Below are 15,927 nucleotides of genomic sequence, written 5' to 3'. Positions count from 1 at the left end.
CCTGCTGCCTGTCTCTCTCTCTCTCTCTCTCTCTCTCTCTCTCTCTCAAAACAAACATGCTTAAAAAAAAAAGAACAAACATCCTTCTAGCAAATTCAATTCAGCCTGTGATACTCAAATTGATGTGAAGCATATGTGAAGGTGTTAACCAGGTAGCCTAGTTTGTTATATAAGCTAATAATTAAATCTACCCTTTATTGGTTGCTTACTATGTTCCAGATGCTGTGTTAAGTGCCATTAATGATAAAATCAACACCCATTGCTAACATTTATTTGTTGCTTAAAATATGACAAGATATTTCTAACTGTTTAGCAAGCTCATCATACCCTCATGAGGGTCCTTATGAGGGAAGTACTAGTATCTTCTGCATTTTGCTGATCCAAAAGCTGAGTTGAATAGGGATTGTATATTTCCGAAGATTGCTCAGCTCTAAATGGTGGACCTGGGATTTGAACCCAGGCAGTCGGAACCATGGCCTGTGCTATCTTAAACTGTATACTTGTGCTCTCTCATTTAATGCTCAAAATTCTAGGAAATAGGTACTATCATCCCCTCTTTATAGTCCCTGCATGGTATTGCTGTAAAACAATACTGGGGCTTAAGACTCTGGTGCCTTTAGCTTGTCAGTCTTGAAGAAACTGGTTGTTCTCTTTTATAGTTTGTGACTGAGAAATGTTTACAGTTCTCTATGCACTAAAAACTAAAAAAAAATCTGCCAAGAAAAATTAAAGAAGATCTAAATAAGTGGGAAGATAGAATTTATTCATGGATCAGAACACTCAATATTGGTAAGGCGTAGTTCTCCCCAGATTGATTTATAGAATCAGCACCATCCCAATCAAAATCTCAGTAAGCCTTTTTTGTAGAAATTGACAAGTGGATTATAAGCTTCATATGGAGACACAAAGGACCTAGAATAGCAAAAGTAAAACAAAACAAAAGAAAAAAAGAAAAAAAATTTACAAAAGAAGAATCAAATTTGAACACTGGAGCTCAAGACTTATTAGAAAGCTACACGAATCAAGACAGTGTGTTATTGGCTTAAAGATAGACAGGTCAAGGGAACAGAAATAACATATATGGACAACTGATTTTTGACAAAGGAGAAAGAAAATTTGGTGGGGAAACATGGTCCTTCCAACAAATGGTGCTGGTACAACTGGATATCCATATAGAAAATAATGAATTTCAATCTATACCTTCCATCATGTAAATATTAACTCAAAATGCATCAGAGATAAATGTAAAACCTAAAGCTGTGAAACTTCTAGAAGAAAATATAGGAGAAAATGTTTGTGACCTTGGATTAAGTGAAGATTTCTTAGCCACCACACTGAGAGGCATAGTCCATTAAAAAAAAGTTAATAAATAGGACTTCATTACAATTAAAAATGTCTACTCTTCCAAAGACAATGTTAAGAGAATAAAGACAAGCCAGACACTGGAAGAAAATATTCACAGTACATACATTTGACAAAGCAATTGCATCCAGAATAGATAAGAAACTCTTGACACTCAATGATAAGAAAACAACCCAATTAAAAAATAGACAAGATATATGAATAGTCATTTGATTAAAGAAGACTTCCAGATGTCAACTAAGCACATGAAGAGATGCTGAATAAAACCATAGGAAGGTATCATTGTACACCTATCACTGTACAACTATATGGATGGCTAAAATCAAAAGAAAAATCGAACCATACATAGTGTTGGCAGGGATGTGGAGGAACTAGACTAGAATTCTCATGTACCACTGATGGAAACATAAAATGGTACAACCACTTTGGAACACAGTTTGTCAGTTTCTTCGAAAGTTAGACACACATCTACCATGGGACCTACTCATCCATCCTAGGAATCTGTCCAAAAGAAAACAAAGCACACCCAAAAAACAAATAATCCAGTGAAGAAATGGGCAAAAGACATGAATAGACACTTTTCCAAAGAAGACATCCCGATGGCAAACAGACACATGAAAAGATGCTCAACATCACTCATCATCAGGGAAATACAAATCAAAACCACAATGAGATACCACCTCACACCAGTCAGAATGGTTAAAATTAGCAACTCAGGAAACAACAGATGTTGGCAAGGATGTGGAGAAAGAGGAACACTTTTGCACTGTTGGTGGTAATGCACACTGGGTGCAGCCACTCTGGAAAACTGTATGGAGGTTCCTCAAAAAATTAAAAATAGAGCTACCCTATGACAGGGCAATTGCACTACTAGGAACTTACCCAAAATATACAAAAATGCTGATTTGAAAAGGCATATGCTCCCCAATGTTTACATCAGCATTATCAACAACAGCCAAATTATGGAAAGAGCCCAAGTGTCCATCCACTGATGAATGGATAAAGAAGATGTGGTATATACATAGAATGGAACACTCTCGGCGATGAAAAAGAATGAAATCTTGCCATTTGCAACAACATGGATTGAACTAGAGTGTATTTTGCTAAGTGAAATAAGCCAGTCAGAGAAAGACAAGTATCATATGATTTCACTCATATGTTGAATTTGAGAAACTCAGCAGATGAACATAGGGGAAAGGAAGGAAAAATAAGATAAAAACAGAGAGGGAGGAAAACCGTAGGAGACTCTTAAATACAGAGAACAAACTGAGGGTTGCTAGAAGGGGGGATAGAGCGTGATGGGCATTAAGGAGGGCACTTTTGGGGATGAGCACTAGTGTCACATGTAAGAGATGAATCACTGGGTTCTACTCCTGAAGCCAAGACTATACTGTATGGTAACTAACTTGAAAATAAATTAACGAAAAAGAAAAGAAAAAAAAGCATGTGTCCATGCAAAAATGTTTATGCAAATGTTTATAGAACTTTATTTCTAATTTCCTCCAACTGGGAACAATCCAGGTATCTATCAACAGGTGAATGGATAAACAAACACACTGCGGTCCACTCCTACAAGGAATACTACTCAGCAACAATGAGAAAATGAACTATTGATACGCACCACAACATGAATGAATATCAAAATAATTATGCTCTGCAAAAGAAGCCAGGAAGAAAGGGTATATATTGTATGTTTCATTTATATTAATATCTAGGAATTGCAAACTAATGTATAATGGCAGAAAGCAGATTGGTGGTTTCCTGGGGATGGGATGGGAGGTGGGAGGGGCAGAAGGTGGGATTATAAAGGAACACAAGAGGGGCACCTGGGTGGCCAGTCAGTTAAGCATCCAACTCTTGATTTGGGCTCAGGTCATGATCTCACTGTTCAAGAGATTAAGCCCCACATCCAGCTCTGTGCTGATAGCATGCAGCCTGCTTGGGATTCTCTCTCTCTGCTCCTCCTCTGTGCATTCTCTCTCTCTCTCTCTCTCTCAATAAACAAACATTAAAAAATAATTATTAAAAAATATAAAGGAGCACAAGAAAACTTTTGGGGATCATGGATATGTTTGTTATTTTGATAGTGATGATAGTTTTACAACTGTATATGTGTGTCAACATTATCAAAACGTACATCTTAAATATGTGTAGTTCATTGTATGCCAATCATACCTCAATAAAGCTGCCAAAAAAAAAAAAAAAACCCAGAGAGTTAGCACTTACAGACTTAGGAATATATGTGTGAGGACACAAGAGTATACAAACCTTTCCCTAGGTACACAGGGAGACACAGACACACACATGTGCACACACACACACAAATCTAAAAACTCGAAGAGACTGCGGATAATGCTCTCAAGTTTTCAGGCCATATTCTTTATCCTCTTCATTCCTGCCCTCTGTGTATAGTTTTATTCCTAGGTTCTGTAGTAGAGCCTTCTGACTTTATTTTCACTTCAAAAGGCTTTGTGTGAAATCTAATGCCTTGAGTGCACAAGACTGCAGACAGAACTGTGGGGTTGGGAGTGGAAAGGGACAGGGGTAAGATGCTAACCTATCACCCAGAAGGTGAGAGGTGCCACCTAACCTTTCAGCTTCTGGAAGCTGAGTTTTGTAATGAGCTGTCACTGAATTTATCACCTAACAATTACTGCAATTGGATAAGGTGCGAGAAAACCTGGAAAACATTACTCTGTCAACTATTCGGTATCTTTGATGAAGCTGTCTGTGGCAGGGTCCCAGATACAATAGAAAATCGGCACGCGGCCTGTTAAAGTGGTTTAGGTTCTTTCCTTCCCTTTATTCTGCAGGCTGCTTCTGGCTTACAATATGGCAATTGTTCTGTCAATTACTAGAACATCCTGATCTTGACTTTACGTATGGTTCCGTCAAAATTGCACGGGGCTGGTTCAGCGACAGTTCAAGAAGAGCAGAGTGAAGCCTGAGCTGTGGCTACGTAACAGTACTGTATGCCCAGGTGGACTCCAGAAGGTGGTGTTTACCTTGAAGAACACATCATGGTCTCAGGTCTCTCAGGTTTATAAAAGGGATTTGGTTGGCGTGCTTAGGGTGGGACCAGCTCATAGCCATCAGATACAATGACAGTAATTTAAAATAATAATTACCACTGGCAGATAGACCAGAAAGCATTGAGACAGTTCTGTCATGAGGAACCAAATTATCACAGGGTTGCCTGGTGTCCACAGAATCAGAAGAAAAGGGCTCTTAATTGATCTTAGAATGTTGCTGTCAATGGCTTGGGCACTCTTGCTCCTAACAGAGATAGTCTCATCAAGGGAACCATAATGCTTAGGCCAACACTGCCAAGACTGTCTTCCATGTTGATGGACTGTGCCATCCAGAGGGCCTCTATGACCCTCTGGCTCTTTTTCCTGCTCTTTTGGTTAACCAACTCCTTCATTCACGTAGTCTTAATCCAAACAGTTACAATGCAGTTAGTAAGTTTTCTGCTTACTAACTTATAATCACATGTGCATCCTTCTCATTACCGTACCCCCAGATCAGTGGGGCTGAAGTCTGAGATGCTTTTACCTCTTCTATTTTTTTTATATATAAATGGATGGTTTCTTGGCTTCCTTCCACAATGGGCCAATTACATCCTTTCTGTTTTACTAGGTTTATGCACTTTATGTATGCCTTTTACTAGTTTAACTCTGAGAGCTGCCTTATTTCCAAGTCCTTTGGAGGTACCTAACAAGCCTGCCTCCATTTCTCTTGCTCACCATGCTGACCATTGATCTGAGTCCAAGCTTTGCCATAAACTATCATGGGATTCAGCAAATCCATTCGTCTCACTGGCTTCATTGTGACTGTTAGTAACGTGGACACAATGTTCCCCCAACTCACAAGGATGAAAAATTTTTATAAAAAAGGGGAAGTATTGAGAATGAGGTAAAAAGATTGAAAAATAAAAGCACATGTAATTACATTCTGCACTATTTTTAATACCTTATCAATGAATCTAGGAAATGTGATTGTGCTTTGGTTAAATGAAGTAATATAATTTGGCACTCATTCTATAAATCTAATTCTATTATTACTGTTATTTATGTATTTTATGTAATAAAATACATTATGTGTAATAATGTTTAGCTTAAATCAGCACCTTAGTTTCCAGCCAAGTGGCATGTATTATTTTTATTTCTTTTCCCTCCCTAAAACTGATGAAAACTAACATAAAGCCTTTAACGACTCAACATCAGAACTCCAGGTGAAAATTTTAAGATTCAGGCAAAAAATCCAGATATACAAACTTTGTGATGATAAAGTCAGACTTAAAAAAATAGGTATGTAACTGAGGGATCAATAGACATTGATATAGATGGTCAGAAGTGTGGCAAAGGTTCTGGGGTGCCTGGGTGGCTCAGTTGGGTAAGCATCTGACTCTTGGTTTTGGCTCAGGTCATGATCTCACAGTTCATGAGATCGAGCCCCACATCGGGCTTTGTGCTGCCAGTTCAGGGGCCTGCTTGGAATTCTCTCTCTCTTCCTCTCTCTCTGCCCCTCCCCTGCTTGTGCACATGCTTAGTCTCTCTCTCAAAATAAATACACTTAAAAAAAGAAGAAAGAAATGTGGTTCATCCGGATTCCCACACAGGAGTTCTTTCCACTCGGGTTTTCCACTGTTCTCCAGATAGTGTTTAGAACCTGTCAAAGAGACCATGCCTGCACCCATTTCTTTATCCTCTATTAGGTATTTTCTGGAAGTCTCTGTCTCTTCTCATTTGAACTCAGCCGTGGGGAGGACAATCTTTCAAGACATATCCTCCATGAGCCAACATAATGGTTACAAACCAGGCTGACCCCATCCAGACTTTCTCTCCCTATCAGCTGTCTCCACCCTGTAAGCTATCTTGACAGAATCAAGAACAATATGCAAGGCTTACTAGGTGACTTTTGGCCTCTGAAGAAAGCTTTACAGTGTATTCTGTTTCTATTTTTCTTGACTTTCCGCAAAGTAATTTTATATCCTTAGGAGCCAAGAAGCATTTCCCACAATTAGGGTTTGCTACTGGTGCTTCCTCCTTGAAACATTCATCTGTCCAGCTCTCAGATGGACAGGACTGCATCGGAACTGTGGGTTTTGGAGCAGGGTGGCCATAGTCCTCCTCACCCTGGAGTCCTGGATAGAAAGTTCTAGAAACAATGCTCCAACTGTATCTTGAGATTTTATGAGCCTTTTTATACATTAATTGGAACTAATAGGAATGGGCAAGAAGCCTTTTGGCCAGCACTGAATTGAGCTGTCACTGATTGGCTCTGTGTAACTCTGGGTCTCGGTTGCCTCAACTAGAAAACACTCGAAGGCATTGAAAGCAAAGGGGCATCTAAGGACTCTCTGAGACAAACACTATTAGCATCTGTGCACTTGTCAACATTTGTCAGCCATCTCTGGATCAGTGGAATGCTGGTGGACCAATTCTCCACTTTCCTGGCCTGCTTGCTGAAACGTCCCATACCTTTTCTCTTTTTATCTATGCTGCTGGAAGGGAAGGGCTCTGAGGTGGTGGAAGATGCCCAGATGCCTGAGGATAGCTGCCCAGGAGAGCCAGTGACTATCACAGGAGTGAGAACACAACTGTATTGTGCTGCAATGCCAAGGTTGTAGGGCTTACTCATTACTGCAGCTCATTGTAATACTAACCTGACTAATGTGTTCTTCCGGCCCTAAAATTCTGTGTAGCTAAAGAATGGCAGAGTACAGGGCTGAGTCAGAAAGAGATGTGAATACAAGAAAGAAGCACGAGATGTAAACCTACTACTTAATTGGATGTTGTACTCAAAGATGCTTCTCTAAGTGAGCCAGGGAAAGAGCAAAGGACTCTAGGTAATATTTAAAGGTTAGGGGATGCATGGTTCCTCTAGTGTAACGAGGACTCAGTGTGTGTTACAAGGCCCTAGTCAAACCCAGAGGAATATTTTTTAAAAGAAAATAAAGGCAAGTTGTAGGGAACCCTCCTTCATCGATAAGAACTCAGAGCAGGTCTAAGGATAGAAGAAGCTCACCAACTCCCGGACTTGTGATGTTAGCATGGAGACAATGAGCACAGAGCCATCTTGGACTTCTCACTGATCGTAATGCTTCTGTTGTGCTACTTCTAGAATTTTTGTTGTTGCCATAGGGAAAGGGACCACTTCTGGGTGGCTGCTGATCATTTGGGAAAAACAGACCATTTCTCTCATGTTCTCAGTTCAATCCATTTTCAGAATGGATTCCCACAGATAACGTTTTCGTCTTGACTTATTTTTACTGAGTGAAAGTACCATTTTCGAGAAACCCCCAAAGCTTCATATTTTAGAACAAACGAGGCCTCATTCTGTGGGAAAAGAAAGCCACAGAAGACACTGGGAAACCACATGGCCCCATGTTAAATCAGGGGAAGTCTGGTAGGGATATGAAAGCCCGTCTGCGCTCAGGGGTCACTTTCTGTGTTCCAGCTCCTGTTTACTTTCTGGACCCCGGTCAGGTGTCTTTTTGACAGTATAATTTCTGCAGCACAGATGGGCTTTGTGATCCCTAATCAAACACAGAAAGCCTTTAGCAATCCCATCCAGAGGAACTCCATTTACCTTGATTTAGATGAGAAAGTTAAATCTCTGTCCAGACGGAGCTTCTTTGCAGGACACGCAGCTCTTACACCTGCAACTCTGAATATGCTTCCCATTTTCCAGACAAGCTCAGGGGATCTGCATCCCCCAGTAAAATTCCTGTCTGCACTAAATTGCCTTGTAGTAGTGATTTATACCTCAATAAAACTACATCTTGAAAAGGAGAATTGGTTTGATTCTATAGCTGACATAATTTATGCATGTTTTAGCTTTGGAATGCACAGTATTTATACAAGGGGAGAAGTCTTTGTGATGAGATGTGTACATCTACATCCACAGAACTAAATGACAATGAAGACAGCGGAAATGTCCCCAGGCATCTAAGCACTGAACTCCCATTCTTACTGACACAACACCCACAGCCTCAAGCAGGGGGCCTCAAGATTTTCCAGGTATCAGAAACCCCCATGGGGCTTGCTAAAATTACACATGCCTGGTCTTCACCTTAGACCTCCTGATTCAGATTCACTGTGAATGGGATCCAGGAATCTGTTTTGACAATCTTCACCAGTGATTCTGATCACACCAGAATTTGAGAAACATCACTTCTCAGCCTTTTGGCTAAGATCAAGTGCAGAATTTGAGAAACATTTTCCCTCATGTTAGGAGATCAAATGTCTATTTCTGGTTTGAAATTGGTTACCACCGATTAATTATTTGCTTAAAGAAAGGGAAGGAAACGTACGCTTTTGGAATGCCTTCTTTGTCAAGCATGTGCCCGACACCCTGAAGTGTATTTTTTTCTTTGAATCTTTCCAACAGTCTAACAAAGTTGGCTTACTTATCCTCATTTTGCAGAAGAGACATTGGAGATTTGGAGAGGGTAAAGAGTATTAGTAAATAGTGGGGAAGAGAGTTGAACCCAGATCTCTTTGTCTCCAAATAGCATACTTTTCCCATGAGGCCATACACCCTGACCATTCTGCTGGGCATTTTTGATGCACCCAGAATTGGGCCAAGTGTTTTAGGGTTCATAATAGGTCACCATTTAAACTACTGAGAGGTATTATGAGAAATTTCTTAAGAAGATGATGGTAAATCTATTCATTCACGTGGGGAACCTCTGCTTCCTTATACTGTAGACACCCAGTGCACCGACCAGAGACTCCACTTGACTGAGCAATCCTCTGTCAGCTCCCAAAGACCGGGTGATTGGCAACTCTCAACTGAGTCTGCCTGAGATTGTCCTCAGCTGAAGAGAGCCTGTTCATGAATATCATGCCTCTTTCCTGGGGGCAGCCTACACCCCATGACTAGTCCTTGCAGGAGTAAAATGGCCTAGTGCCCTTGCTTCAATTCCAAACAACTCTCCACATGCCTGGAGAGTTCTGTGGTCATCCTGGGCCTTGACCATGACTTCACTGCAGTCCCCTTATGCCTAATTCTGCTGCCTTCATTGCTTGTAGGTTTTCCTGAGAGCATCTACCATAAACCCCTGCAGGCCAATCTCCGTCTCTTCAGAGTTTGCTTCTCTTAGGAACGTGACCTGTGATGTTGTTAGATCTAATTTTCCTTGTGGATAAATTATGGTTATGTTCAGGCAGCGTAATGGGCTTAATCGTGTCCCCCTCCAAATTTATACGTTCAAGTTCTAGCCCACAGTATCTCAGAATATGACTATATTTGGTCTTTTAAGACGTGGTTTGGATATAGGGCCTTTAAAAGAGCATTTAAGGTAAAATGTGGGTGGGCCCCAATCCAATATGGCTGGTGTCCTTATAACAAGAAGAGATTAGGATGCAGACTCACATGGAGGGAAGACTGTGTGAAGACATAGGGAGAACTTGACCATCTGTAAACCAAGAAGAGAAGCCTCAGGAAAACCAGACCTACTGACACCTTGATCTTGGATTTCCAGCCTCCAGAACCATGAGAAAATAAATTTCTGTTGTTTAAGCCATCAGTCTACAGTACTTGTTATGGCTAGCCGAGCAGACTAATAAAGGCAGATTTAGAGGTACTTCTTCATTTCAGTCCCTATTCTTTCATCTTCACTCTCAAGGAACAACCTTGGAAATCTGAACAAGTTAAGCTGTCCTTTAAGTGTTGGGACATAAGGTATTCATTCTCAGTACATAAAGTTTTCATATTCCTTAAAATATGTTAGAATAATCAAAATACTATTTTTAAGGGCTGAAAAAAGAGTATGTGAATTACTCCACTTCATTGCATCTCCCTTTTTGGGACTTTACAAACCTAGGGCAGGTGTAAATGCAGTTTGATGACTATTTTAGACCTGGGGTGAACGTGTATTTAATCGGAAAAAAAAGACAACATTTTCAAGTCCTGTCAATCGATACATTTTGACCATCCGTGAAGCAGTAGTCCACCTGGATTTTTCTTCTTTAGATAAACCACGACAGACCATGTCCAACTGCCAACTTCCTGCCCTAGTATAACGGGGAAGACTGAGGAATGTCAAAAGAAGACGTTTGCAGTTTAAAAGGTTTTTATTGCCAGTGTTCTTGTTTTTCTGAGCCAGCTTCTCTACCATCCCCAGTGGTGCACTGGGAAATATTAACCTACCAGCTCTCTGACAGTGAAACAAAACAAAATACCCTGAGTTATAGTCTGCCAGTTTCTGTGGTGTAAATACCCCCACTATGGCAACTGTTGAGTTACCTACATGAACTCACTGGGACGCATGGACACAGTGGGCTCCAGAAAGCTGGAACCAGCTGCCTCCAGCACACCACTGATTCATGCAGAGACACAAAGGAAGACTGCCCACTGCCCAGCCTCTCTGCAGCTCTCAGATGGCCCCCCAGGTGTGAGCACGGGCTCTCCACCTTCCCTCCACATTGGTATTTGCAGTCAGCTCAGGGCTTGCTTTCACTTGCTGAGCTTTTTGGTAAAGGGCTTGCTTTTAAGAGTATTTATAAGGTTAGCACAGGTTTCCCCGAAGGATGTTTCTGGCCATGACCTCACAGTGTCCTCATTGTGGCTCCCCAAACCAGAAAATCACAGCAGAGGGGGTTCAAAAGAGCAACCAAATCTAGTCTGACCCAGATTCCTAGAGGCTCAGTCTCTCAAGGCCTTTTTTACACTCTGCTTCCCCCATCTTCTGCCTTTAGTGATTTCTTTGAGCCGTGTAGACTTTACTTCCTATGTGCCGTAGAACTCTGAGTTTCACTGGAAGCCTCTATTGAGGGTTTAGTATGTGCCAAACATATTTGTAAACAATTTGCATGCTTACTCATCACAACAACCCCTCCCAAAAGGTGCTATTTTCACCCATTTTATAGATGAAGAAACTGACGCACAGAGAGGTTTAATAGTTTGTTAATAGTTTGTCCTACTCCTTATTCACGACAGGGCTGAGATTCAAATCAGGCGGTATTGCTTCAGATCTGGATCTTTAGCCAGCACCCTGTCCCCCAAAGACCAGTAGGGATATATCTTTAGAAAGCATTGACGACAAGGAATCAATGCTCTTTTTCGCTATTAGGTGATACTAATAATTGCCAAATATTTCCATTCTACCTAGTCTAGTGTGAAGTTACATGTAAGTGTGTATGCGTGTGTATGTACATGTGTGTAATATTGAAATACAGTTCAATCATAAAAAAAAAAAAAAAAAACCAACCCACCCAGAAGTGATGGAATTAAGGATCCAAAAGGATCCTTAATTTGGATCCTTTGAACAGATAGTTCTAAAGCAAATTAAAGACTTCAGGTGGTTGAATTATCTGGTTTTCAGATCTAGAATACCAAAAGTTGAGAATCAACATGTATTTGAAATACCACAGTGCTCATGTTCATTGCAGGGACTCAAATGGAATGAAATACTGGCTTGCTTTAGAGAATTGCTAAGTTTTTTTTTTTTTTTTTTCATCTCAATTGAGTGAAACTGAGTAGGTCTAAAAAAATGAGGAGAAACTAGTTTTATTTCACTCTTCATTAAGAAATTATTTTTTGGGGCGCCTGGGTGGCGCAGTTGGTTAAGCGTCCGACTTCAGCCAGGTCACAATCTCGCGGTCCGTGAGTTCGAGCCCCGCGTCAGGCTCTGGGCTGATGGCTCAGAGCCTGGAGCCTGTTTTCGATTCTGTGTCTCCCTCTCTCTCTGCCCCTCCCCCGTTCATGCTCTGTCTCTCTCTGTCCCAAAAATAAATAAACGTTGAAAAAAAAAATTAAAAAAAAAATAATAAAAGAAATTATTTTTTTTATTTAAAAAAATTTTTTTAAGTTTATTTATTTTGAGAGACAGAGAGAGCAGACAAGGGGCAGAGAGAGAATCCCAGGCAGGCTCCATGCTGTCCACAGAGCCCGATACGGGGCTCAAACTCACGAACCGTGAAATCATGACCTGAGCTGAAACGAAGAGTTGGACACTTAACCAACTGAGCCACCCAGACACCCCAAGAAATTAATATTCATGCCTGTGACTTGAGGAATCACAAATAAGTGTAATTTGCTCCAGTTTGAATTCATACAGTAGTCTTCTCTTTATCCATAAAGAATACATGCCAAGACCCCCGGTGGATGCCGGAAAACACAGATAGCACTGAACCCAATATATACTATGCTTTTTCCCATACGTACAGGCCTATGATAAAGTTTAATATCTAAATCACGTACAACGAGAGATTCACAGCAGCAGTAGTAACACAGAACAATTATATTGATACACTGTAATAAAAGTTATGTGAATGTGGTCCCTGTCTCTTACTGTCCCTTACTCACTCTTCTTGTGATGATGTGAGATGATCAAATGCCTAAGTGAGATGCAGCGAGGTGAATGACATAGGCATTGTGACAGGGGTAACTACTGACTTTCTGATGACACTCAGAAGGAGGGTCATCTGCTTCCAGAATGCATCATCTGCACTTGACCGTGGGTAGCTGAAATTATGCAGAGCAAAACCCCGGGTAAGGGGGGGACTACTGTAATTCAGTTTGGTTGACACTTCTGAAATGTCCAATTCTGTGACAGAATTCTGTATCATAGGATCTTAGAACTAGAGGGACTTTTAAGAGATCGCGATTTTAAAAGCAATTACAGTGATATGGCCATTTGGTTTTTAAAGACTCCCCTGCAAATCCTTTTATTTCTCATCAAAATATTTTAAAGACACATTTGTCATTTTACTTGACTCCTAGCCTTTCTCCTGCAAACGAAATACGGCACTTTTTGGATTGACATGACTGCCCAGTTGCCTTCTATTTTGTCCTGATGGTCAGTTCTCCATGTGATACGGACAGCAGATTGTGGATCCCAGCACATCAGGGAATTAACCTTTCTTCCTCTGAGCACACATTGCTTCATGCGCGTTTTCTCATTTAATCCTTAGGACAACCTTCCTATGTCCATTTTATAAATTCAGAGACAAAGATTAAAAAGAGTCAGGCAACTTGCTCCCGGTCACTCTACTGCTCAGCATAAGAGTGACGTAAGTCCAGCTCTGCCTGACCCCAGGGCCACTGCATCATGCCATGCTGCCTGCTTCCAAGTCAATGAACAGATGTGCATCACACATCACTTCTTCGACTTAATTTCCATAAAACTTTTAGGAAGCCTTGGTTAGATGGGTGAATCAACTATTTTAACCCTAACCTCCACCCCAGGCTGAATTGACTTTCTTGTGGAATGACTGTATGGAAAGGGGATGGTTTAGCACTGATGGGCAGAGAGAGAATGGAGGCACCAGAGACCTGGCTAATCTAACCTAGGTGATCAACTTCTGAGTTGTCAGTGAGTGTAACTTTCAGACTTGCTTGGGAACTGGTTATACTAAGGGGAATATTCTGCCTTTATTCCAGAAGACTGCCTCCCTCGAGATTTCTGAGTGGAAGAGGATTTCCTGTGGGCAAAAGATCCATCTCAAAAGATTCACCTAACAGAGCAAAATCCGGTGACCTGAAATTAGCCCTTTAATTCCAAACATAAATTACAATCCTGAGCAAGGATGGAACACCATTTGGATTATTGTTCCACAGGAATGAGTCTGAGTTGAACTGGACAAAAAGGAAGTGCATGAAATGTATGTTGTTTCCAACACTACTCACCCTTGCCCACATTTTTGCAGGTGCTTCTCTCCGTGAAGCCAAGGAATGTTGGAGTTCCAGATCTTGAAAAGGACAATTCCTGTTTTAGTCTCCTGACCAGCTTCTTTCTTTTCATAACTCTGTTTAAAGAATACACGATATTCTCATGCCAGTGTGTGACATTACGGAATTCACAGCTTCTTGAATCTGAAAAGCAGTTAAAAATGCAAAAATGGGTAAACCTTGGCAGAGGCTGAGACACTTTTTATCACTTAAGGATTGCATCATAGCAGTTGGAAAAGCCAAATCCATACTCCCATGAATGAAATCCATCATTCGTTCATTCATTCATTCATTCATTCAATCATGCAACCAAGGAAGACATTTATGGGACCCTCACTACGTATTGGCTGGAACTGCAAAGAGGCATAAAATATGATCCTGTCCTCAGTGACCCCACAGTCTAGTAGGACAAACCAAAAATATATCGTTCCGTAAAATGCTACAGTTACTTTGATAGAATATGAAGTGGACCTGGTGAGGGCATAAAGGAAGGAGAAGGGAAACTTGGGGTGGAGTCTTGAGTGATGGGTAGATATTTGCCAGGTGTTTCATATTGGGACAGAATGGTAGAAGTGAGTGAGCCTTCATTGTCTGTTGTCTACAATTTTAGTCCTGCCATTGACTGCCATTGACTTCACTTGTTCTTCCACCCCCCCACCCACTGCTTCATTATCCCTCTTTATGTTGTTGCTTTTATCATATTGAAGCCACCACATGTCCCTGACTCTACCTCTCATCAACAGCTCGAGAAGGTCACTGCAGCCATATGCTTTTCTTGTTTCCCTAAAATGAGGAAAACTGGCACTTTGGCAATGTGGCTTTTAAACAGCTTAGATGCAAAGCCCAGAATTTTGTTTTTTTGGGGAAAAAAAGTTGACTGGGCTTTTGGTTGGTTAGTAGAGGCCAGATTTTCACTTCCCTTTCATCATCTCACTGCTATAAAGTTCAGTTTGGGGATGGTGTGTGTGTGTGTGTGTGTGTGTGTGTGTGTGTGTGAATGTGTGTGTATCCATATGGACCATAGCTGAAATATATATTCTTAGAAAAGTCCTGATATTTAAACCACATGGGCTACACAGAAATCTCTTTGAGAACCGGGAATCTGAATCTTTGTGAAAGGAAAGTGTTTTTCCTATCAAGGATGAAAAATCAAAACCAAATGGGTGTTTTGAAGTGTGGAGCAGAAAAATAAGGACTGTGTTTGGCACATAGTAGAAGCTTAGCAAACTAATGAATTTATCCAGCTGCCCTTATGGGGAAGGGAAGGCTTCTTAGAACTGCTTTCCAAACAGAGGATAATTGGGAGTTGGTCTCTTTTCACTTCTGCTAGGATGGGAATAGCTTCCTGTAATTTCGGTTTGATAAACACAGTATTTAAAATCTTGGTTAAGATGGGGAAAAGAGAATTTTCCTCTGAGGCGCTCTGCAGTGGCTAGGCAAGAGGACATGGCCCCATGACTCATGTGCACTGCCCGAGCCCATCCATGGTCACCGAAGTATCTGGGCCCCAGATGGTGGAGAAAACCAGCAGTGAGAGTCACTATGTTTCCAGAATTGTCTCCATTTCTCCCTGAGGTATTCCTGCCTTGAGGCATTTTAACTGTACAAGGTGTCTGAGCTTAAAGGCAAGCATTCAGAGCTGATACAGAGGGATCTCATAAATGACAGTACCAGAAGCAATAGGTGAATAGATAGATAGACAGATAGACAGATAGATAGATGATAGATAGACAGACAGATAGATGATAGATAGATATATAGACAGATAGGTGATAGATAGATAGATGATAGATAGATAGATAGATAGATAGTAGACAGATAGATTTCATTAATTGTTTATTGTGAAATATAACACACATACAGAAAACTATATAAAACAAATGT

General features: G+C 40.9%; 1 protein-coding gene and 1 long non-coding RNA gene across 3 annotated transcripts in view; one reads left to right on the top strand and one right to left on the bottom strand.

Annotated features, from left to right (window-relative positions):
- Positions 1 to 15,927, bottom strand: part of NEDD9 (neural precursor cell expressed, developmentally down-regulated 9) — a 184,968-nt gene that overhangs the window by 104,612 nt on the left and 64,429 nt on the right. The window contains exon 2 of one of the 2 annotated variants that reach the window (XM_047859718.1): positions 14,002 to 14,187. In XM_047859718.1, coding sequence (XP_047715674.1) covers positions 14,002 to 14,013 — 12 coding nt within the window. In that variant the 5' untranslated portion in view covers positions 14,014 to 14,187. The remainder of the gene's footprint in view (positions 1 to 14,001; positions 14,188 to 15,927) is intronic. The other variant, XM_047859720.1, reaches the window with a different exon arrangement.
- The window catches only part of LOC125166064 (uncharacterized), a 43,089-nt gene that overhangs the window by 19,429 nt on the left and 7,733 nt on the right, over positions 1 to 15,927 (top strand). The window lies entirely within an intron of this gene.

This window comes from Prionailurus viverrinus, chromosome B2 (assembly GCF_022837055.1).
Source record: "Prionailurus viverrinus isolate Anna chromosome B2, UM_Priviv_1.0, whole genome shotgun sequence".
Lineage (NCBI taxonomy): Eukaryota > Metazoa > Chordata > Mammalia > Carnivora > Felidae > Prionailurus > Prionailurus viverrinus.
Note: the sequence above shows the minus strand (reverse complement) of the source record. Positions and strands in the feature narration are given on the sequence as shown.